The following is a 25,419-nucleotide window of genomic DNA, read 5'->3' on the forward strand; positions in this document are numbered from 1 at the left end:
TGTCAGCCGTGTCATGTGGGCGTCTGTCTTTATCTACTATCCCGCTGGGGCTCATTAGCTCAGCCTGTTTACAAAGAGAGGGAGACCTCCAGGGGCTAATAATCACACAGGCTACAACACTATTACAGGGATGCTCACTGCATTGAAATAGTCCTCACTTCACTCCTCGTCTCCTTGCAGGCTAAAGCACTACAGTATATACTCTTAGTGTCTTCTCTACGCTTTTAACGAATACGCCTGTCTGTATATTCTAGTCCGCATTCTTAATCCTGCCTTAAATCCTTTGAGATAGTTTTAATTAATGCCTCAGATGTGAAGCCAAGCATGTTAACATGGAATTATTTGCCAATTAATACATTAATTATCTTAACTGATGACTTTTTTTATCCATGCTAGCAACATGGCTCCAGGGATGGCAACGTCTGTCAGTCAGCAGATCCACAGATTTTGGCGCAGAATGATGACAACAATCAAATAGATTGCCATGAGATCGTACACACACTCATGGTGCCAAGGCCCCATTTCTCAAAAAAAAAAAAAAAAAGTGCTAGTTTTTCAAAGCAACAATGGATTGGATCACCCTGATCCAGATATCATCTTTTCAAGTCCGCTGAAAGGCTTAATAGGTAGCCTAATTTCTACTTTATCCACTTTATCAGTGTAACACAGGCCTATTCAGTTGGCAGCCTGCAGACCACATCTGGCCCAGAAACAACTTCCAAGTGGCCCAGCATACATCTTATACACCAGTTTGATGAAATATGTTAACTTCAAATAGTGTCTTGAAGTAGCTAATGAGTGAGACATTTCACCTCCTCCTCATTTTTTCGTGTGACAAAGTTCCAGCTTAGGATGCACGATATTAGAATTTTTGCCATCATCCTATATGGCGATATATAGTAACTCATTAGGCCCATAACCTATACCAATATCAAAATCCACTTTTTTCACCACTGAATTCTGGTGATCTTTAAGTCCCTTATGTTTTAAAATTACTCTTATTGTGGTGGCCCACCAGCATATGGAGACATAAAAAATACAATACTTTTCTATGTATGTAATATCCATTCATTGTGCAAAATAAGAAAATACTTTAATTAAGGGTTGGTGTTTTGTATGTGTTCACTTTGTCAATAAGAACAATTAATAAAAATCAGTTTGTGAGCAGAAATAAGCATGTTAACTGATCCCAATATTTCATTTTAAAGCTAATATCAGTGTATACTGATGAAGTGCCAATATTATCTTTAATCCTTAGTTGCAGCCAGGCTTAGTAGCTTTTCAAAACACCTGGGCTGCAGTCAGATAGTCAAAAAATGTTTCTTTCCTAAACCATTTTCCTTGACCTCGATGAAAGAAGTCTTAAAATGAGGTATATGGGGGAGAGATGGGAGAGATGTGCCTGGATCAAATATATAACCAAATATATTACTTCAAAAGTGAAGCAATAAACATTGCTATTTTTAAACAATATAATAAAATTGTATTTGTTTAAAATGTTAATACTACTGAAAAGCTTTTTTTTTTTTTTTTTAATAAAGGCTGCTGTCTAGGCCATTTTCATGTCTTGATTTCTTGGTACTAAAATCCAGCCCGTTTGAATTTTGAATTAAATATATTTGACCAGTTTAAAAGTTTTATTACATTTTCTCCCTGAAATTCACCCTAAATCTAGGATCAGGATAATCCTGATTTTGTTTTTTTATCAAAGGTATCTTGATCCTCCCGAAAGTTTCTGAACATCAAACATTGAAGGTTTGATCCAGATAAAAATCAAGACTGGATTACGTGATATAACATGATTTCACAATCCTTTTTTTCTTTCAAACAACCTCTTTTTTCATATTTGATCCAATCCAATAGCTGAAATCCGACCCTGGACCCTGATATGCTCTGATGACTTTGGTGATTCTCTGATTTTCTAATGCCTCCATGAGGGAGACATTTGTGTTGTCTCAAACAGTTTTAGATTTGGCGCAATTTGGCGCAGACATCCAAACTTTATGCTATAGAAACTTGAGCCTCCCTTTCTTTGTGAGCTTATTCAGAGTACTGACTCCAACAATTGCTCATACTGCTTTTATTTTGTCGAAACTTTCTCTGTACCCTCTTGTGTGTTTCTCTTCTCCTCTCTGCTTTTGTCCACTCACCTCCTTTTCTTTTTTTCTGCTCTCCTTGCCTACCTACCCGTCCACCCACCTTTTCTTTTATAGATCTGAGTTTCCAGACAGCAGCTCGCATTCTTGCTGCTCCCGCTGTTGATGCCCTCACCGTTATGAAAGACCTCAGTCAGAACTTCCCCACCAAAGCCCGGTAAAGAACAAACACACACAAACAGCAGCTACATTAAGAAGTTTTGGTTTCAACAGATATTTACCAGTCTGCAGTTTTACAGTTCTGTCTGTCCTTCACAGGTCCATCACTAAAACTGTGGTCAACTCTGAGATCCGCAAAGAGATCGGCGAGAACCAGAAGGTACATTGTTTTTTGTTTATTTGTCCATTCATGTCATAGTTTATCTTCTATCAATCCTCTTTAGTCCTCCTATTATTTTTTAGTACAACAACTAACCCCCCCCCCTTCAGATAATCATAACTAGATGAGCCTGGCTTTATTCCATGTTTTCTTATTATCACTAAATCCCATAAAAAGATGAAAACAAAAAATAATTTTCTAAACAGCTGGGCACTGTAGTTATCATCAGGGATCAAACAAGAGTAAGTAATGCATTTGTTGGGAACCATTTCCAGCTGCAGATTTATACATATTTGGTGCTCTAGTGGGTGTTTACGGCAGCAGGACAGTTTATTTTGGTAAATAAGCTACAGTGTTCAGGGTAATGAGGGAAAAACAGTGTGGCTCACTGAGCTCAGACACAGATGGTTAAGATACATCAGACTTTGGCTACACAGACAATAATCCCTGTTATATAAAAATATGATATGATTTAATGGGAATGGTATTTTTATTTCATTTTCACTGAAAAAAAAAAAATATATATATATTGGTATGTAGTGACACATGCAGGTTTTATGTGGATGACCAATCAGTGTTGATAGTAAATGTAGTCAGCTGAATCAATAAATTCTTCAGTGCGTGCTAATTTGACTAGATCTCCTGCTCGCAGAGCCGTGCCCGCAGTGCCTATGTACCAGGATGCATTGCACCTGAGCTTTTGTCGCCCATAGCTGTTACTAGCCCACTAGATTATATAACATTGTTGGCCAAAACATGACATTAGGTGACAGAAATACTCTCTCAAATCTTATCCGCCGTCTTGGCCCTGCTAGACTTGGTTGTTGTCCCTCAGAGTCCAACAAAAACTTCCTTTGCTGAAAGTTGTCACAAAATAGTTTAGTTTATTTTGGCATCAAAGGACAATATGAGAAAAGAAACCACTACTCCTTGTTTGCTCTGAGCAGCTCAGGTTCTGGAGGATCCCGCCGGCCATATCCTCTTTCAGCCGAGGCCTCCTTCTGCTGCATTTCTTCAGCCATATAATCTTGTTAAAAAAAATACAGTTGAATATCCGAATCGGCCAAATCATTTTAAAATGTGTGAACCAAAAAGAAAACCACATTTCCTGCACAAACCAGGATACACAGGCTGACACTTTATTGACAGTTTACATTGAAGAAAAAAAAGCGAGCTGTGCGTTTTGAATGTTGCTTCATCAGAGTTGGTCGGTGCATAATTGCATTAATTAAAATAATCATGTGCTGATTAGTAAAGGTGCACCACAAAACGTCAGTAATAAAGTCAGTTGCAACTATGATTCTACTGTGCAAAATAATTTTCAGTAGATGCATCAACATTTCACAAAATCAGGAGACACATTTATGAGTACAATAGAGGATGAGTAGACCTGGACTTCATACAGTCACAGATTTATAATATTCTCTGCCAACAGATTAATTCAACAACAGATCATTCTCTTTTCTCATATTTTGGGATGCCATTCACTGTTAAAAATGTAGCTAGTTACATTATAATGCGAAGTTAACAAGGTAGTTGTATTTTTGATCGGCATCTAGAGCACGCCCCTTGGCTACTGGTATCCAAAATACTGTAGTTCTTCCAGTATCCAACTATGTTACCATCACGTCGTGAAGGCCCTGGTTGCAGGAGGAGCAGATTTTGTTGCTGCTGAACTCAATATAGTTCATATTGAGGAATTGCTTTAATCGGCTACATTTAGCATCAACACTGATTGGACATCCACACAAAACGTGTCTAAATTTGCTCTTTTCACCCTTTTCATGGAATTTGTCAATTAAGGAACAGTTATAAAGTGGATGTAAACATGATTTTGCAGTTTCTTTTGCGTATTTTCTGTAATTGGTTTCAAATTAAAGCTACATTTAACTGGAAACCTGGCAACTCAACCAATTCACCCTCTTTCATTCCTCTGTCTTGTCGTTACCCAGCATGCTGCTACTTTTCCTGCTGACTGTGTCCGCTGGTCAGGGATAATTGAGGTTTAGATGTTTACCAATCTAATCCAATAAAGGAGGAAAATAAAGAAATAAAGAAAAACACTAGATAGCATTATTGCATGCAGCCACAGCCACAGCTCCTCCACCTCTTAGCCTTTCGTCTTTAGGGAAATATCTCAAAATGAGAACTGCCCTCCCTGGTTTTCTTTTGTTCCTCTCACCTTTTTATTACGTGATAAATTGTAAACAACATCTGACGTGAAAAGCATTCAGTTTCTGACAGTGTGTTTGGCTTTGCCCCGCTAATGGAATAGGTAATCACTCCTTTTTCTTGTCAAATATTTTTTCAGTCCTCCCTCCTTGCCTCCTCAAGCTGTGCTCACATTATCTTGGTGTGCAGACAGGAGTTTGGGTGGGTGGTGGGGGTGAGCAGCAAACGTCCTAATTACTGAATCGGTGATTCATTCGGCAGGCGCGCTGAGTCCTGCAGCGAGAAACGATTATTGATTGAAGTAGTTTGGACACATGCACTTGCACGCCGACATTTCTCTCTCTCTCTCTCTCTCTCTCTCTCTCTCTCTCTCTCTCTCTCTCACTCTCACACACACACACACACACACAAATATACACACAGTGTTTAAGTGGGATGAACAATATTTGTGTTAATCATGTCTTGTTGTAATTGCAGTGTCTAGAGTATGATTAATCTGATGTCTTTGTCTTTCTGTAATGAGATTTGACTGCGCCAAAACGACTTTGAGCTTTCCTTTTTGCATGTTCAGACACACAAACACTTGCACAGCTTCTCCCGATCGTGCACACACACACACACACACACACCCTTTCTCTAATAATTAGATTTGTTTAGTGTGGGGTTTGATTGCTCTAAACAGACTGGCTTTAAACAGAGCTGTCAGTGCTTGTTTGGAGCTGCAGGCGTTCCTTGTTACAGCTTTGTGTTGACTGTTGCCTCTAGTTTCACAATATAATTGACTATGCGATGGCCGGCTTTGACATCACGTGCTACACGGCCTGGAGATCCGCTCAGCTGGAGTTGGATGGGGAGTTTTAGGGTTTGATGTGAACAGGATGTTTAGTCATGTTGACGTTTCTCTGTCCGTAGTTTTTCAAAGGAACTCTGGGCCTGCAGCCCGGGGATTCAGCCCTGTTCATCAACGGGCTGCATATTGATCTGGACACACAAGACATCTTCAGGTACACACACACACACACACACACACACACACACACACACACGCACACAGTTACTCATATTGAGATAATCAAGGGTAACCCCGGCATTATTCAACATGGACCCTGATTTCCCATCTTTTATGTATAAGTGACTATAAGTACTTATACATAAAAGAAGTATAAGTTATGGGAACAACATTATTGTAGTTAGTCCAGTATTGAGTGAGGCGGCACTGACCAAACAGGCTACAATGTAACCTCTAAGGGCATTTGACACTGTAAGTTTTCATCCACTAAAAGTGCTTGTTTTGCCAGGAACAGGCTCATATTGTTTTTAAGTGGCTGACAACATTTTTGAAAGAGAGAGAGCTTTTTTGTTAAAAAGTAGAAATCCTTTTTGTTTAACCAGAAACAGCCCTGTAATCGCCATTTCCAAACACACCAACATCTATTTAAATAAACAGTAATTTTTGCATTTATAAAGCCAACATATTTTCACATCTAACAGAGTGAATTAAGGGTTTATTCCAGCCAAAGCAGAACTGGTGGTTGTTGGAACAGTGGAAAGACGAACCAGGAGGGCTTTTGTGAGTTTTATTTTGTTTTTGTCGACTTTGAATTAAGTGTGTTTTACAGGGATAAAATTATTGTTTGTTAAAATGGAGTTTGGTGACAGGGATTTTAGGACTGTTTCTAGTTCTAACAAAAATAATTTTACTCTTTAAAAAAGGTCTATATCAGTAGGGATTCTTTCCATAAGTTGTCAGACACTAATAAAATCAATCTGAGCCCGTCAGTGGGAAAGACAATAACTTTCAGTGAATGTACATTGACGGTACACTGAGTGGTCACATTGCAGCCTGTTTTCACAGCTGCCAGCTGCAGCCCTGTACCTCAATACTGCACCCATTTTCAAAAACCGTTGTTCCCTTTAGTCACTAAAACACACACACACACACACACACACACACACACACAAAAAAAAGATTCCAGGTAAAAAAAACCCCAAAACCTGTTTCCAAGCTTAACTCAGGTGCAATTTATAAAACTTTTGCAATTTATGAAATCAAACATTTATATTAAACAGTTACATTTTAAATGTGTCACTGATATTCTCACTTCTGTATATTCTGGTAAAATTTTATCCTAATATTCAATATTTTATTTTATTCTATTTTATTTGAAAAGGGACCATGTACAATATTAAACATAAATGTTGCCATTTGATATACATATGCTTGCAAACAATCTACAGAACATAATTAAAGATTAAGATCAAGATTACACAAGGCAGTGTTTGGAGTTTTTTTTTACTGACTTTTGCCAAAAATACCCATATTCATTTTTGAACAGAGCAGTTCAGATTCAGCCAGTCATTACCTGGATGAGATGTTTCTGTTTGTTAGTAGAGTTTTCATGCTGCAGTAAGCAAGTTTTGCAACCTGCCTAGCTCAGAAATGTTAAGGAAAAAATGCAAAATGAGCTGCTGATTATGTACCAGAAAATTACAATAATCTGTTTGAAACTGGTGATTAATGTCACTGGATGACTAATGCATTATTCAGTTAATTGTTTCAGTTCTAAAAAGTGCTAAACTACAAAGTCTCATGTTTTCAAATGCTAATTTTCTAATCTGATTTTTTACATGTATTTCAATATTCAACTAATCAATCAAAACATGAAAATAAGGAACTTTATATGTATATCCCATGGTCAGATCTCAGCAGTCAGTGGTACTTTCATGTTTATATTTACTTCTAATAGCAAACACACACACACACACACACACACACACACACACACACACACACACACACACACACACAGAGGATGACCACACTCTGACTTCTGTCCTCTGCAGCGTGTTTGAGGTGCTGCGCAGTGAGGCGAGGGTGATGGAGGGTCTGCGCTCCCTGCACATCGAAACGCCCTATATCCATGACATCCTGAAGCTCAACGTCCAGCCCTCTGACTCGGACTACGCTGTCGACATTCGCAACCCCGCCATCAGCGTAAGAAATCACATAACCAAAATCCTCTCCAACAAAAATGTGCACGTTTAATTAAGCACTGAGGCTTGGAGCTGAAAATGCACATGCAGTTGTGTTGTTCTGTTTCAATTCTTGTTCCCACATTTACTGGGAATTCTGGAGGAGCTGGAATTCTGTAATGTAGCGTTTTAGCAAAGAAATGCAGATATGCTCCAAATGTCCCTGGAAAAAAATAGGTTGCTCCTGGAAAGATTATCGTGCAACCTAAGTACAATCAGGGTGCCATCTCAAGCCCTTCAAGCCCTTCAAATGTATAACTAGTTCATATCTGCAACAGCGAACAACTCAAATAACAGCTCTGGTTAGTGATAGGGTCAGAAAAGTTTACTTTTTGTGAGTTTCAGTTGTGCTGAAACAGTAAGCTGTTATTGCAAAATAATGACCCACATCAAAGTTTTGCGTCACCCTATTTTAGTTTATTTTGTGATAATGACCCGCTCGCTGTACATCATCCTATTATTCAAGTCATTCCTGAAAAGTACCAAATACTCTCTGTTTCCAGTCTGTGATTTGAACACCTTTGGGTTTTACTAACTAATTTGGAGACATCAACTTGGGCCTCACTATTATCTGACAGGGACTGAACAATTAATCGCTTCACTGACAAAGATAAAACAAAGATTAATAGACAATGAAATTAATCGTTAGCTGTAGCCACTAGCAGTAAAATATAATTTCTGTTTGGCTCTGGCTCCTTCTTTCAAACATTTCCTCTTACATTTGCTTTTTTAGTGGATTAACAACTTGGAGACGGACCACAGGTACAGCTCATGGCCTTACAACGTGCAGGAGCTTCTCAGGCCGACTTTCCCTGGAGTCATCAGGCAGATCCGCAAGAACTTCCACAATCTGGTTTGTCCGCACCCGATGAATCAGTTGTAAATACAATTGGATTTTAATCCTCGTGAAAAATACCAACGTGTTTGTGTACGTTTGTGTGTGTGTGTGTGTGTGTGTGTGTGTGTGTGTGTGTGTGTGTGTGTGTGTTGCAGGTGATCATTCTGAACCCAACTCAGGAAAACGCTGCTGAGCTGCTGAGTGTTGCAGAGATGTTTTACGCTAACAACATCCCACTCAGGTTTGTGTTTGCTGGTGTCATCAGAGATCTGTTGGGCTGTAAAATCACCAGACACCATCAGGAGATTAAACAAGGATGTTATAGTTGCTTTTAAAATAAATTTCTTAAATATTGGACACTTTAATATATTTTCTTGTAAATGTGATTTACATCAGTAGATGGATGTTTCAAGGAAACACTGTTTTTATTGCTCCACGGTTACTGCAAAAACCAGAAAAATCATTCAAAAAGATGCCGCAGAGCCGTTGCGGTCAGTTGGGACGTGTAGTTAAAATCCATTTTAATTTAGGAGTTTTGTCAGGCAGGTTTTGGGGGACCTTTGATACCTCTCTGCATGTGGCATCTTGGGATGGTCAGTGTGTTTGAATACTGATGAGGCAGACAGCATGCGCTCTGCATTTTAACAGTCCAGTAAACACACCAGAGTCTGTCTTAGAAACTTTATTGTGTGTGTGTGTGTGTGTGTGTGTGTGTGTGTGTGTGTGTGTGTGTGTGTGTGTGTGTGTGTGTGTGTGTGTGTGTGTTTTAGGATCGGGCTGGTGTTTGTGGTGTCAGATGAAGATGACATAGACGGCATGCAGGATGCGGGTGTGGCGCTGGTCCGAGCCTACAACTACATCAGCGACGAGGTGGACAGTCAGAGCGCATTTGAAGCTGTCATCTCGGTGAGTCTTTGGCTCATAAATGCTCATCAAGAACTTCTTAAAACACCTGTTATCTTAATGAGAACACACATTTTGGCACCGGTGACTCTAAAAAAATGATAAAGTTGTGCTACTTTTTTTCTATCTGATAACTGTTCTCCCTAAAATTTTTAGCACCCTCAACTTTTATCTTTTTTTTCCTTCAAGATGTTCAACCGGGTGCCTATTGGTGGACAGCTGAGTGTTGGAGACGTGGTGAAAGTGCTGGAGAAGAGGTTCCCCTACGTGGAGGTCAGCAGCGTCCTGGGAGCCGACTCGAGTTACGACAGCAACAGGAAGGTGAGAGAGGCTGAATGCTGACATCATTTTGTGGGTGTTTTCAGTCAAAAACATTGTTACATTACATTTTTGGGTTGTCCATCTGTCCCAAATAATGAACTTGATATCTCAGTAAAATTTCCTCTCCCCCACATTCTTGTATTTGTGACGACCCTTCTCAATATCGGCATTTGCTGCTACTGGGTGTAAAATTTTGCTTTCACTCACCTCTGCAGCTGCAGATCCTCTAATCTTATCAGTCGATCTGATCAGCCCTATTTGATGCAACAACAAACTAATTGACAGATTTACTCTCCCCTTCACATCTCAAACTCAACAAACTGCTGCTGAGGAAAAAAGAAATCATAAAGACTTTTCTTTTTCTTTTCTTTTATGTCGCACACGTCATTTTTTTTGTCACACAATGTTACTAGTAGTGTGACAAATGTCACCATGGAGATAGCAGTGTTCAATCCACACCAATTCTGACAGCAGATATGTCATCTCCATAAGAAGAAAGTAACAGTGCTTGTATTGATTGATTGATTGATTTTATTTCCCAGCCCACCGTGGCCAGTTGAGGAGAATCTGCTGCTCACCGAAAGACTAGAAGCTGTTCAATCAATAAAAAAGGACTTAAAACTTAAAACCTGATGCTGAAGCATTCATTTCTGTCAAGCACCACTTAAAAAAGTGTTGAGCACCTTTCCGTAATTTAGGTTTAATAAGACTCTTTAGCTGTGCTTTCTTACAATCAATTTGTTGTAAATACAAGTTAAGGTGTGTCATCGTCTAAAGAAAAGTTATCTTCAGTATCCCTGCATATACCCTGATAAACTGTAGTTGCCTATGACTGTTGCAACAATCAAACCTGCTTAAAATAAAAGCATGGATCAGGTTTTCCTTCACTACTCTGCCATTGTGTTTGAGTTGGCTAAAGGCAGATGTATATAAAAGTAAGACCTCTTTGTGTCTCTTCTTTCAGGAAGGGCGGGCGTACTACCAGCAGACGGGAGTGGGCCCGCTGCCCGTGGTCATGTACAACGGCATACCTTACCAGCGTGAGCAGCTGGACCCGGACGAACTGGAGACGGTCACCATGCAGAAGATCCTGGAGACCACCTCCTTCTACCAGAGAGCCGTCTACCTGGTCAGTCAGAGCACACACACACAGACTCACACACACTTCACACTTTGATGTACAGTCGCAGTGAGCCAGTGAGGGTTTCATCATCACTTTATAATTTAACACTATTGTTTTATTAGGGTTTAATAAAAGAATAGACATAAAGATGTGTGTTTGATAGCTTACATGTTATTCATCTTCTGTGTAAAATCAATTTTCATTGCAGTTGAGTCAAAATAAAAAAAATAGTACTGACTGCATGAATGTCTCTGCAGACACACTGTCCACCTCAGTGGTGAGTCTTTAATTTATGTTGCATAAATGCTGTAATGCATTAATTTTTTTCCACATGCTGCAGCTCTTATGTACATACAATCTGCAAAGATTAGATTTTTTTGATTGATTTTAACAGCAGAAATTGGTTAAATTTCATTAAACATGACTTAAAGGGAACAAGTAACATATTCACTGTGAGTTAGTGATAATACCAGAGGGTGTATTTCTGTGTGCTGTTGCGTATTGTTGTTTTTTAATTTTCTACAAAATAGAGTTTAATTAAAAGAAAAATTAAATGAGTAGAAGAGCTTTAGATGATTTCTTTTGGGAAGAGAGTTCATTTTTACAAGTACACTGTCTTGGATTGTTGTGAGTAATCATTTTTCTGTTGAGCTAGATCTTTGTGAGCATGCCATCTGCCGTGCTTTCCTGTTTTAATGTTGTTCCAGCACTCCGAGGAGCCAAATGTTTGAATTGTTTTTTTGAAAGGCCTCTGTTTTGTGAGTCTTAAAGCACAGTTACAGCACCGCTGTTTTATTTAGATGCTTTACCAGTTCTTGTGGTGAACGGTCATCAGTCTTATTTTCCTCCTTTTTCAATGTTTAATCTGAACTTGTTGAAGGAAAACTTTTCAGTCGATACACAAGCTATTAAATCTTGAGGTGGCTGTCTGTGGATGAAAAGTAAGCAGACAAAAAGCTTCTGCATCAATTTTTGGGTCAGTGAGCAGTGAATTATTCCTTTAACATCCTGAATTTGTGCTCGATCTGTTCGTAGGGTGAGCTGGCCTCAGATCACGACGTCGTGGACTTCATCATGAATCAGCCCAACGTTGTCCCTCGCATCAACCCCAGAGTGCTGTCCACCAGCAGAACATACCTGGATCTGTCTGATACCAGTGAGTACACATAATGGATTCGAGCGGTATTGCTTGACCGATGTACAGCTGTTGTTTTTACCTCATGATCCTATATTTAAGCATTTAAGACATGACAGAGGACCAGAAACTGATTAGCTGATGTCTCAAAAATGCGTGCAAAATGGCCAAAGAGTGTTTTAGATTTTTGTTTATAGCATTCTTCTTTTTTAAACACACTTAAGACTGACTTTTTGTCAGTCAGACCTCCACTAACACAGGGTTGGGTACTGATCTTTGTACTTTCAAGGGCACCAACTGAAGTGCCTCAGTACTACTGAGTACAGATTCACCTTAAATCAGTCTGTGCCAAATTTCAATACTTGAAAATGAACCTTGATCAGTTTAGAGAAAAAGAGTGAGTGTAAGACTACATCACTCCTGCAGCTTGTTTGAGTCACAGAGTCGGGGCAATGGTGAGCTGAAAGCAGTCGCCAGTGTGGTTTTGCTTTTCCAAACCCAACACAGACAGTGCTCGCTGTAGTAATGGCAATGGGCCCAACAGGTCCTCAGACTTCAGTTTCAGTTTCATTCATGCTGCAGAATCAACATGTTAACACAAACCTGATTTTGTTAAAATTTGTGAGCTCTGTAGAACAGTAAAGTACATTTAATTTTGTGCGGCGTGCAAAAAATTCTAAATAAATAACTAAATGTTCTAAATGAATAACACTGAAACTGAAAACCCTGAACTCCTTTTTACAACTAAAATTACATTTTTGTTATTACAGAGATTAAAGTACAGAAAAAATGTACTGTTCTCGCAACAAACAGATCAATGAAACACGTCGGACTCGGTGTGCAAAGGCCTTTAGAAATATAATCTTTCTATTTTCTACATGAGCTACAGTTTACTCCATTTTCTTCACTTCTTGCAGACAACTACTTTGTTGATGATTACGCTCGCTTCTCGACTCTCGATACCAAGGAGAAGAGCACCGCTGTGGCCAACAGCATCAACTACATGACTAAGAAAGGTAAGGATGTCCAAGACTGTCTCTTATGATAGCTGGGTGTATAAAAAACCCAAACTCTGAATTGAAGAGAACACTTGAGGAGGTTTTTTGTCGTGTCTCGTGAAGATAATTTAGTCACTTTCAAGCTTAAACTCTCTTTTATGTATTCTCCTTCTGTCCTCTCCTCCTCCTCTTCCTCTTGTTCATGTGATTTAAACATGCCCCTGCATCAGGGATGACCTCCACCAACAGGCATGGTAATCACCCTTTTCCTCCACATTATTCCCTCTCCACCTCACTTGCTCTTTTTTTCTGTTTTTCTGTAAACTACACTGCTGGCAGTGATAAGATTGTTTGTTTGTCAATCCACCACCACTCCTCCATCTGTGTTGCATTTCTCAGAGCAAACAAATTACTAATTATACATGTGATGATTGTCTATTAAAGTCTGAAATATAACCACTAAAAATAACTGCTCACTAAGTTCTAACATTGTTTCTTCCATCTTTAGGAGAGCATGTGTCACTTGTTGTAACTGCATGGAGAGGTTTTATTTACTGTTTGGAAAAGACAAAGTTTTCGGAGTAGATAACAATATAGATACTTTTTCCAGTTTTTTTTCTTGCAGTCCAGTATCTACATAGATCTTTACCCAATTTACCAAACCTTTATCTTCACTGAAAAATAGTATATCTCGCCTCCTTTGCCTCGCAAGTTTTCCTGCGTAGCATCACCTCAGTAACTTATTCTTTCAATCTGTGTTTCTACCTTTGTGGTTTTTAGATGATGGCTACATCCGCCCTGTGACCTTCTGGGTGGTCGGAGACTTTGACAAACCCTCGGGACGTCAGCTCCTTTATGATGCCATCAGACACATGGTACAAAACCCTCTTATACAATTTCTACAATCTGGACCTTGATTCGATATTGCTGTTTTAATGTTGACTATGTAACATAAAATAAGATAAAACTTTATTTATCTTGAGGGAAATTGCTGTGCAGCAGTTGCAATACAAAGTTAGAGGAGTACTGATAGAAAGTAGGCAATGTACAACTACTGAAATATAATAGCAGTAAGAGAAAATATATAGCAAATATAGAATACAGTATATAGCAAATATAAAATAATATAAAACTAGATAACAGTAAGATGCAAATGCTAACAAAAATAGCTAACAGGTGCAGATAGTAAAGTACAAATTGGTGAAAATCAGTACATACAATAACACAAGTTACCAGTACAAATCATGAATGAATCATATGTTGTGACAATATGAACATATTTTTCCATGAAACATTCTGGTACAAATTGTATTTAAAAAACAACCAAGAAAAGGTTGGAAAAGGAATAATTTCACTTTTGGGAAGTTTGCAAATCTGCTCTGTTGAGAATAAGAATTATATGAGACGATTATATCACTTTCATGTTTGTACAATAAAAATTAAGCAAGGTCAGAATATCTCAAAGTAGGATTCAGAACTGAAATTTTTTGTTTAATTTATGTCACCATGTTTTTGAAAAGATCAGCTGTTTCGATATTCAGCCTCTCAAAGCAAGAATAAATCCTTCACCAACACTCACTGTACCCGCAACAGAAAACCAGCAACAATGTCCGACTGGGTATGATCAATAACCCAACGGCAACTCCGTCCACCGAAACGAGCCGTGTGGCCAGAGCGATCTGGGCTGCCATGCAGACGCAATCTGCTAACAACGCCAAGAATTTCATCACCAAGATGGCTAAAGAAGAGACAGCTGCAGCTCTGGAGAAGGGAGTAGATATCGGGGAGTTTGCTGTCGGGGTAAGGGGGCATCGAACAGCTTAATTTTTCATGATTTAAAATGATCATATTTTCTACTGTTGTTAAATATTTTATCCTTTTTACTCTTAATTTTCTCTTTTATCAGCTGCCCATAAGTTATCTTTTTTCCCTTCAGGGTATGGATGTGTCATTGTTCAAGGATGCATACGATGGTCCCAATTTTGACTTCCTGCTCTCCCACGCTGCCTACTGCCGAGACGTGCTTAAACTGAAGAAAGGACAGAAGGCAGTCATCAGCAACGGAAGAGTGAGTCACAGTCTTGTTATTTATTGTTGGAAGAACCTGCTTTGAAAATACGGGTGGTACATGATGAACAAACAGAGTATTTATCAAGAAAATTTGCCAGTTACCATACCGGTTCTTTTGTGTCTGGTTTACAGATCATAGGTCCACTGGAGGACGAGGAGGTGTTTAATCAGGATGACTTCCTGCTTTTGGAGAGCATCATCCTGAAAACTTCTGGAGAGCGAATCAAAAGCAAAGTCCAACAGTTTGGTATTGAGGAGGACAGGTATTGTATTTCCTGTCATCCATAGTTTTTCACAAGGTCAAAACTTGAGTAACGCTTTTACATTCTGTAAAATCTAATGCAGGATTTCTCTCAGGGCCAGCGACCTCGTTATGAAGGTGGACGCTCTGCTCTCCTCTCAGCCCAAAGGAGAGGCCCGGGTAGAATATGACTTTGCAGATGACCGCTACAGGTAAAGCTGTAATGCATGCACATGATTTATACAAGCAAGCCAACTTTACTCCCTGAAGGGAAGCCCTGTGTAGCCCAGGGTCACTTGATTTTTGCAAAGCATTTAGCTGTATTGTTGCACCAAGTGGAAAAGTCAGGTTTCCGTGCCCTTCACAGCACGACTGCCCTCCTCAGGGTGACAGTGACCTCTTGTTAGCTCCTGCTTCTGGTACCTGCTCAGTCCAGGTCCTCCTGAACCTGAGCTGTGCCTTCAACACCATCGATAACATTGTCCTCTAAAAACAGTCTGGAGGGCTGTGTTGGCATCTGTGGGGATTCCCTATCTTACTGGTAGACACTTCTCTGTTAGTGTGGGTGATTTTGTCATCCCCGGTTCCTACCGCATCCCCCAGGGCTCAATTTAGGTCACATCTTTTTCTTTCTTTACATTGACCCATTGGGTGACATTATACAAATCCATAATATTCAGTTCCATTTCTACACCGATGACACCCAACTCTACCTTCTACCTAATGACGAAAGCAGTCTACAAACTCGTCATAATTGACCACTTCGCTAAGCTTTGTGATTGTCAAGCTGTCAGGAGCTAGCAACTGTACTCCCTGAAGCAATATTAACCCATTTGAAGAAAAAATCAAGACAGTGATTTCAGAGAAAAGCAGATGGAAGTGTCTAAAATATGCGTTTGAAGGATATAAACAGTATGTCAACCTCAATCAGCAATGTCTGTGTTCAAGGGGCGGGAGCTCCAGCTTAATGACACCAAATCTGAGCTCATCCTCTTTTCCCGCCCCTCCATGTTAGAGTTCAGACTGATTACAATCTCCTTGGTCTACCGGCTGCCAATTTAAAGCCCTCTGCCAGAAATCTCAGTGTAATATTCAACTCTGACCTTAAACTAGACCTTCACATTAACAAAAATGCCCAGTCCTGTTATTATCTATCACGAAATATCTCCAAAGTCAAAATGTTTGTGTTAATTCTTTATCGAGAGAAGGTTGTCCTCTCCCATTAGTCTCTTCATTCCCTCAAACTCACACAAAATGCCGTAGCTCAGTTCTTAACTGGTTCAAAAAAAAATGTGACCATATTACACCAATCTTAGCTTCTTTACATCAGCTTTCCGTGACTTTATAATACATTTATTTTAAAATACTTTTAATCACTCTCAAAATCATGTCTGGTTTGGCACCTCCTTATATCTCTCAGCTGCTCTCTCCTCATGACCAAACGTACTGCCCGAGATCCTCACTCCAAACTTTCTTTTCTGTTCACAAGTCATGGCTAAAATCTAAAGTCCGTCAGTAAGTTTGCTGTTTGAACCCACAGACACTGAAATCCCTGCCTGAGGAGATCAGGAGTGCTTGAGTTAGTCAGTGCTTTATTTTAAATCACTCCTCGAAAAAACACTGCTTTCAAATCCTCATTCTGACACTTTTTTACTTGTTAATTTTGGTTTTTATTTATTTACTTTTTTGACTGTTTTTAATTTTTTTTATTGGTTTTGCATTCAGATTTGTAATTGCCCCTGTGTTACTTACTTTCCTACCAAATACTTTTTCTCTTTTTATCCCCATGTTTTTCATTACTTTGCTCTATTTTATGTGTGTACAGCAAATTGTAACTCTGCTTTTGAAAAGTGCATTACATTTATTTATGTACTTGTTTATTTGACAGGGACAAATGCATTAAAAATGCTTCATATATAAAATACAAAGTAGATGCAGTACATACAGGTTTGTAGCCAAGGGTAATTTGTAACCCCTGTCCTTGGTTAAGCTTTTAGAATTAAAACTGAAAGTGCAGAATTACTGAGCTTGGAGTAATACAATACAATAAAACAATACAATATTTTTTGCCTGTATATATAAAGTGAAAATGGAGACTAAAGTATGGACAAAGACAGAAATGTTTAACAATTATAACTATGTTATTTCAATATGATGTTTGTGTGTGTGTGCATCTGAGAGATGGAATAAACAAAGTTATAATTATTATTTCGGGCAAAAATTGTGTCAGAAAATTTTAAATTTTACAATTTTTACCTTCTAATTTAATGTAAATACAAACTGTGGAGATCAGTGCATCCTTATTTAGTTGCTGATTTTTATTTTTTTTTGGCAGTGCTGTAAAGATCCGGCCAAAGGAGGGAGATGTGTACTTCGATGTTGTTGCCGTGGTGGATCCTGTAACCAGGGACGCACAGAAACTAGCTCCTCTCCTTTTGGTGGGTTAAATCGGGTCCCTCGTTTGACTGCGTCTTTCTCACTGATCTGTCCAGTTGATATATTAGACCTCACTTTGATCTCATCAGGGTTATTTCTCACCTGTCTGTCTTGTCTTCTTTAACATGTGTCCACCTGCAGAACCTGAAGCAGCTGGTAAACGTCAACTTACGAGTCTTCATGAACTGCCAGTCCAAACTGTCAGAGATGCCTCTCAAGAGGTGAGAACTGTTTCTGTACTCAGTGAATTCTCAAACCTTACATCTTTTTTATATCAGTATAGGCACAGCACTCTGGTCTTTCTGCTTTATCTGGCTAAAAGTTTACCATTCACCCTCCAAATGTGCTAATGTTTTACTTTTCAGTCACTGAATCCTTAATTCATCATAATACTTTATGCTCTGTGCCTTTATTAGGACTTCAATTACAATTTACAGCATCACTGTATGTTTAAGGCTCATACTCTTTTTGGAAAGTCAGAAAATTAAAATCTAATTTTAAGGGTATAATTGAAGACTTGTGTTTCAATATTTGTTTTTACTGATTATAAGGACTCTGTTGCATAATAACTGTCTCTTTTAAATTATCCCCATTTGTCTTTTTATGCTCTATTAACAGAGGCTTTTTCTGTGATATCATTTGCAGATGAAGACGTTACTAACATTAAACTGTAATGAAAAGTGTCTTCTTGCAGCAAGAAATATAATTTTCAGATGTGTGGGGATATAAATACTGTAGAGCTAGGTATCGGTACTCAATATCTTAAAGGTATTGACCGAAATGACCCAGTACCATTAGTATAAAAAACATCTGCTGTCAAACAACGCCTGCATTCTGTCTTTGTCATGGGGATCTGATGCTGGCCAGTCCAAACTCCCCGTCGGATCGGCAAACTTTCTCTTGATTCCATCTCTAGAGCCGCTTTCCTGTTTAACAGTCCCAACAAACTTACACCGACACCAGCTCGACTCTGTCATTAAACCCGTTAATAACCGTTAGGTAACGTTAGCCGTTTTATGCTTACAGTTGGCCCTGACACTGTGTGTTTGTGTGTGTGTGTGTGTGTGTGTGTGTGTGTGTGTGTGTGTGTGTGTGCAGCCATGCAGACTGTCACTGCAGAGCTCACACTCCTGCAGCAGCAGCTACGACCTACACAGTCTGTTGTGTGGTGAAGTCTAGTTTGTTGTGTTGACAGAGTTTGCAGTTCAGCGCTCTGAAATGCAACAAAAATGTTAAAAAAGTATGGCTGTACTACATGCCACTCCATTCACATTGTTGATATCAAACCCAAAAGATCAGTTTTGGGGGAAAAAAACAACATAAAAATCTTTATGCAGAGCTTCAGGCACGTCTTTCTGTCTTTTAAGAGTTTGGTGGCGTTTGCTTGCTCAGTTATTGCATTAAAAATACTTCAAAAATTGGCTAAACAAATGTTTTATGAGGAAAAAAATGCACACAACACCAAATTTGTTAGACCATACGGGTGCACATTATATGTATGTTTTTATGAGTAACACTCAATGCTAACATAACTTTTGTCTCCACAGGGCATCTTTAATGCTGATGCCCAACATTTTCAGTCAGTCTGTTCCTTTTAAAATTTCTGATATTTTTCAGTAAAAACTAACATTTAGGATCTTCATGTCTACTGTTTTAGCTAAAGGCCTCCAGCAAATGGTAGATAATGTTGTGATGACTGCTCCACCTGTTATTAAAATCCATGTATTTTCTTCCAGTATTTACCGTTACGTATTGGAGCCGGAGGTGGCCTTTCAAGCTGACGGTAGTTTCTCTCCCGGCCCTATGGCCAAGTTCCTGGACATGCCTCAGTCTCCGCTCTTCACCCTGAACCTCAACACCCCCGAGAGCTGGATGGTGGAGTCTGTGCACACCCGGTACGACCTGGACAACATCTACCTGGAGGAGGTAAAGTAACAAGTCTGTCTGGGTTCAGTTGGGATCCGCAGTTGTGAAATATTTCATTGTTTCTCACAGTAAACTATTAAGTGTGTAAAGTTATCACACCACTCTATCATGCTCTGTGAATGAACGTTTTAATGCTGTCCAACGGTTGTGTTTTAATGTGTGTCATCAGTCAGTGTTTAAACACCGCCAGTAGCCCTTAGACTCAAACCAAACTGATTTTCTACCACTTAGGTTTGGGATTTATTTTTTACTCATTTGTCTAAGGGGCTGCACAAAGACACTTTTATTTTTCTTTTGTCCTAAATTAACGTTTTATTCCAGCTTTACTTTGTAATATAGTAAATTGTTGCATTAAAAAAAGACAACTCTCATACCAGAGGACACCAGTTGTGTCTCTGTATCAGGGTTTTATTAATGTATGTATTAAAATGTTGAAATACATGATTAAACAAGTCGTACCAATTTCACACTGTTATACTGTTTTATTGAGGATAGGGTGAAACATAGAGTTCAGAACCCAATAATGTTGATATTTTTTTCTCCAATTATAATCCTGTTTTTTGGCTATTTCTATTACTTGTTAAACTTTTTCAGGTCCTGCTGCATCCACTCTTGTCCAAAAAGCGGACCTCTCTTTGAATTCTTTCTCCTGAGCTTTCTTCCATTTTTGCTTATATGCTGAGGACTTTTGGCATCCTTTGGTTTGTTTGAGAACCATCACTGATGTGGTTCTGGAAAGCCCTTGGACTAACTTATTTGGTTACACATAGTAAACTTCACCTGTGTGGATTCCTGTGTCTGCAGGTGGAGAACATTGTAGCGGCAGAGTACGAGTTAGAGCACCTTTTGTTAGAGGGTCACTGTTTTGACGTCAGCTCGGGCCAGCCGCCACGTGGCCTCCAGTTCACCCTGGGAACCGCCTCCGAACCCGTCATTGTGGATACAATCGTCATGGCAAACCTGGTGAGTTACAGATGAGCCTTTTTGCCATTTTGTTTTCCAACACTTTAGAGCAGAAGTTTCCAATAATTATTGTTTGTTGATACGTTTTAGTGCTTTCCTTGTTAACAGCTTATCATGCAGGCTTAATATAAGGGCTGTAATAACGGTACACAAAAAGTCACGTTCTGTGCAAGTTTGGTACGGTTTGTTTTTATTTATTTTGAACAAACAGTAGTGCAAGTGTCGAAGAAAGACACAATCCTGCTGGTGACAGAGGTAGCATTTTGCTCACTGGCAACTTTAGTAAACTGTTTTTATTATAAAAGTAAGGAGCATTTCAAACACATACTCTCTATTACACTAAACAGTCACTTTCCAAAAAGGCAACAGGTCACAACAGACTGTAAAACTGAAAAGCATCTCTAATGATATGAAATGTAAAATAACAAACTACATAAATAATAAAAACAAAAAACTTTTGCTTAAGGAAGAGTTTTTGTTAGTTTGTGAAATGAAAAATGCATTTTCACAGTTATATTCCTGCATCCTTGTGTTAAGTGATCATTTATCTCCTAACATATGCCAAATACAGGTAAAAATATAAGTATCAGAGTATATGTATTAACCAAAAAGTCCTGAATCACACTAAACTTAAAGACTGCCCACTTTTAGCAGTGCGATCAAATAAGAAGGATTTGACTTCAATCCCTTTTGTTACTGAACACGGCTCAAATATTCCTTTTCACCGGGAAATACATCACAATACAAAAGCCAAAGATGCTCTGACTTCGGTTTCAAGGGGACTTTAAACATTCAGAGCACCCAAGCATCTATCAATCTGATGGTCGGCACATTGAAGTGATGCTGAGGATGGATGTGTTTCAGTTCACAGACCCTGCAGCTGTGGAGCAGTGCAGACACACCGTCCTCGTCTTTCTCACAGCTTTCTCTGAGTTCTTGTTGTAGCTGACCAGGCTGCAGGCGGGTCTTCCAGCATTTCGTTTCTGCGCGCCTTATCGTGCCTAACATCCATGCCAGTCTGGTTGTTATGCTAACCTCTGCAAATGTTGCCAACAAAGTGCAGCTATTTGGGCAGAACTCCACATTACGTGCATCAATCTACATATTGTGTATTCTTCTTGAGGCTGCATGCCCCAACTGTGGTCGCTGAATCATGACAGTGCGGTACAAATACTCAGATCATTCCAGCCCTGTTTATTATTGTAGTCACAAACTATGTGAATCTCTTTTGTTCTCCTCTGTAGGGTTACTTCCAGCTGAAGGCAAACCCCGGCGCCTGGATCCTGAAGATGAGGAAAGGACGCTCTGATGACATCTATAAGATTTACAGGTGAGAACACAGAACTAGTGAGTTAAAGTGCCGTAATAGTCTTAGTTAGTCATAGTTTTTGTCTGCTGGATCTACAAACTAATTTTCTGTTTGCTTTCTTTCTTTTTGTGTTGCAGCCATGATGGCACGGACTCCCCAGCAGATTCTGATGACATCATAGTCGTGCTAAATAACTTCAAGAGCAGGATCATTAAAGTCAAGGTCAGTTTACCTCTGATTAAGTGATGACTGTCACCAACAAAAGCATGAAAACAGTGATAAGAATTTGCCCTTTCACTCAGTTAGATTCAAGTTCTGCACCCAAATACATGAAACAAATCGAAGACATTTAGAGGCAACATTTCCAGTTTTCTCCGTCTTACTGCGTTCTCATGAATTTAAAAGAGTAGAAGAAACTGTGCTGAGTATTTTGAGTCATGCAAAACATTTACAGTATGTGCATAAATCATGGGTAAAATTACACATTTCATTGGGACATTTACATATCACTGATGAAAAATAAATGAATAGATTAGGGCACAAAGAAATGCAAAAATGTGTAAATGCAAAACTTAAAAGCAAATATTTTTATCTTCAAACTCACCTCAACATTAAAGGTGTCCTGTTGAGTTCTGTTTTGGGGGGTTTTTTGTGTTACCCTCCTAAGCATTTTGTGGATATTAAGATCTAACAAACGATTTGAATTATTTTTTTTTCATCATGAAACATTTGCAAAGCTGATTTTTCCTAAAAGTCCAAAACCTGCATTGATTAGTTCCACGTTTACTGGAAGGTCTTAACCGATTTTCAGATGAATTTTTAAAATATTTTCACACATTTCATTAATTTATCTTTCATTTATTTACTCATAAGACAGGTTTGGTCCTCCATAGAATTTTGAGCTAGATAAGCTCATATTTAATAACTACATCAAATGGAGAAGTCATTTTTTCTAACAATGGTTGTTCAACTAACTGGGTTAATTTTTTATCAGGTCCAGAAGAAACCAGACAAGTTTAACGAGGAGCTGCTGAGTGATGTGACCGAGGAAAATGACACCGGCTTCTGGAAATCTCTAGCCAGGTACAACTTTGATTGGAAATTGGTTATTGGTTAAGTTGACTAATCCATTAGTTGATAAATTTAAAATCAATCTGCAGCCGGTTAAATAACTGGTGAAGTTCTTTGTTAAGCAAAAATGCCACATGTTCTTTGGTTTTATCTCTAAAATGTGGGGATTTGCTGCTTTATCTTGTTTTCCTTTCTCTGATAAATGAACATCTTCTGGTTTTGAAATCTTAGAGGATTAATTAATTCATCAAAAAAGTTATCGTACCATATATAATGACCATAATTGTTAGGTGCAGCCCTAATAATAGTTTTGCATCATCAGCACATTTCTACAAAGATTAATATTATCTCTAACTAGTTAAGTGTAGCTTGCAATTACCTGGAGGACAAACACATTTAATCTGTTCTGTGTTTATTTTACTTTTAAGTTTTTTAAAACTGCTAAAAACAGCTTGTCTTTTATCTTTCAGAGGATTTACAGGCGGAGGAAAGACGGAGGAGCCAAAGCAGGAGAAGGACGACGTGATCAACATCTTCTCTGTGGCCTCGGGGCATCTGTATGAGCGGTTTCTCAGGTAAGCGTCAGAGATATGACCAGGCAAAGAGAAGGGATTGTTGTATCACTCAAGATCCTTAAAAAGCTAACATCTCGTCTTCTTACGTGTACAAAGACTATTGATTCAAGTGTCTTTGTTCTCCCAGTTCTGTTGCCACTAGTCTTTTTATTCTTCCTTCCCTCTCAGGATTATGATGCTGTCAGTTCTGAAAAACACCAAAACTCCAGTCAAGTTCTGGTTCCTCAAGAACTACCTGTCCCCCACGTTCAAGGTAGGATTTTTGCTTTAAAAAAAAAAAATCAGCCGGCCTCTCATCATTGATGTGGAGATTTTCCCTGATGGCCGCAGCTTTCTTTCTCCGTCTGTCAGTGATGTGAGCTTCAGACAAGAGTTCTAAAAATCAAGGTGAAACATGCAGCAGGAGCGAGATTTCTACAGTGGAAGAAAATCTCCTGATGAATGAAGACTTCTGTGCTTTTCTCAGCTCATTCATCATTAACAGTCCTGTTTTTATGATTGTTTTCACTGTGGTTTTAGTTGTTAAACCTCATTATCCTGAAATCAACATTGTTTTGGGACGTGTTCTTCTTATTTGTAAAAGAAAAAGACTGTTTTGTAACCCAGATTCTCTGTCAGCTCATTTCCATAGTTAACTCTGCAGAAGCTCCAGCCGTGCAGTAGAAAGGATTGCTCTTCATTTTCATATTTACATTATATCATGATATCTGTCCAAATAAAATGATTAGTTCAGTTTTATTTCATTTGTAGAATTTCAAAACTTTTTGTATTGATGATGACACTATCAGGATATTTTTATGTCCGGAAAGCTCAACCTTTTTTTTTTTTTGCTCCTGATCCCCAGATCTGATCTTTCTACCTAGACTTCACATTTATGTTTAAAGGGACCCATTTCTGACTTCAGTGTGAACGTGTATCTTCCCTGATGTGCCTCACATACAACCAATAATGTCACAGGCATGAGCATTGGAGCAATAACAAAAAAAACATCACATTTAGGAAAACAGCATTTTAGAGACAAATAAATGGCATATTTATACCATATATTTCCCAAATGATGGCATAGTGGGAAGGTGGGAAGACATTAGTCTGCATAATAAGTAATCATGTGCTTCTGTTTGGGAGAGCGTGTGGTGTATTTTTGGGAAAACGGCCCTTCGGAGCAATGACAGTTTGTGTTTGGGATAATGAGCTGAAAAGCTGAACTTTTGGTCCACAAGCTCTTGAAGCAGCTTTTGCTGGTAGATCTGTGTAGGGAGGAGTGGGCGCAGCAGGAGAGGAATCAGCAGTGGTGGAGCTGCTGTGTGGACAGTCTCACGGAAGAACAATTCCTCAAAACCTTAAGATGTCCAGAGCGGGCTACACTCCAATATCTCTGCCTCACAATAACGCTGTTAAAAACAAGCTTTTCTCTTTGTTTTTTTTGTTCACATTACGCTGGTGATGGAGTTTTGGACTTACAAATCTGAGAAATGGATGGACATTTTTCACAATATATTTGATGGACCAAACAATTAACTATAATCCACAAATTAATGGATAATGAAAAAAAATATATTATTAATTATTATTGATTGTGCATTGCTTGTCCCCTAGTAAAAGCTGACAGGCCTGTTTTGTGTGTGACCATCTTACAGGAGTTCATCCCCCACATGGCGAAGCAGTATGGTTTCCAGTATGAACTGGTCCAGTACAAGTGGCCTCGCTGGTTACACCAACAGACCGAGAAGCAGAGGATCATCTGGGGCTACAAGATCCTGTTCCTGGACGTGCTGTTTCCTCTCGCCGTCGACAAGATTCTGTTTGTGGACGCAGACCAGGTTAGCTCAC

The 25,419-nt window shown here is 38.9% G+C and overlaps 1 protein-coding gene across 2 annotated transcripts in view; it reads left to right on the forward strand.

The window, feature by feature from the left end:
• The window catches only part of uggt1 (UDP-glucose glycoprotein glucosyltransferase 1), a 44,616-nt gene that overhangs the window by 13,695 nt on the left and 5,502 nt on the right, over positions 1-25,419 (forward strand). The window contains exons 10-36 of one of the 2 annotated variants that reach the window (XM_088087496.1): positions 2,214-2,313; positions 2,415-2,475; positions 5,560-5,651; positions 7,492-7,642; positions 8,414-8,533; positions 8,674-8,759; positions 9,289-9,424; positions 9,611-9,742; positions 10,707-10,871; positions 11,901-12,021; positions 12,918-13,016; positions 13,229-13,252; positions 13,779-13,873; positions 14,592-14,798; positions 14,935-15,066; positions 15,201-15,331; positions 15,426-15,521; positions 17,645-17,747; positions 17,887-17,966; positions 19,482-19,671; positions 20,476-20,634; positions 21,879-21,964; positions 22,081-22,165; positions 22,938-23,026; positions 23,485-23,589; positions 23,758-23,842; positions 25,227-25,409. In XM_088087496.1, coding sequence (XP_087943622.1) covers positions 2,214-2,313; positions 2,415-2,475; positions 5,560-5,651; positions 7,492-7,642; positions 8,414-8,533; positions 8,674-8,759; positions 9,289-9,424; positions 9,611-9,742; positions 10,707-10,871; positions 11,901-12,021; positions 12,918-13,016; positions 13,229-13,252; positions 13,779-13,873; positions 14,592-14,798; positions 14,935-15,066; positions 15,201-15,331; positions 15,426-15,521; positions 17,645-17,747; positions 17,887-17,966; positions 19,482-19,671; positions 20,476-20,634; positions 21,879-21,964; positions 22,081-22,165; positions 22,938-23,026; positions 23,485-23,589; positions 23,758-23,842; positions 25,227-25,409 — 3,113 coding nt within the window. The remainder of the gene's footprint in view (positions 1-2,213; positions 2,314-2,414; positions 2,476-5,559; positions 5,652-7,491; positions 7,643-8,413; positions 8,534-8,673; positions 8,760-9,288; positions 9,425-9,610; positions 9,743-10,706; positions 10,872-11,900; positions 12,022-12,917; positions 13,017-13,228; positions 13,253-13,778; positions 13,874-14,591; positions 14,799-14,934; positions 15,067-15,200; positions 15,332-15,425; positions 15,522-17,644; positions 17,748-17,886; positions 17,967-19,481; positions 19,672-20,475; positions 20,635-21,878; positions 21,965-22,080; positions 22,166-22,937; positions 23,027-23,484; positions 23,590-23,757; positions 23,843-25,226; positions 25,410-25,419) is intronic. The other variant, XM_042500678.2, reaches the window with a different exon arrangement.

Source organism: Plectropomus leopardus, chromosome 14, assembly GCF_026936395.1.
Source record: "Plectropomus leopardus strain MGB_pleo_1.0 chromosome 14, ASM2693639v1, whole genome shotgun sequence".
Taxonomy (NCBI): domain Eukaryota; kingdom Metazoa; phylum Chordata; class Actinopteri; order Perciformes; family Serranidae; genus Plectropomus; species Plectropomus leopardus.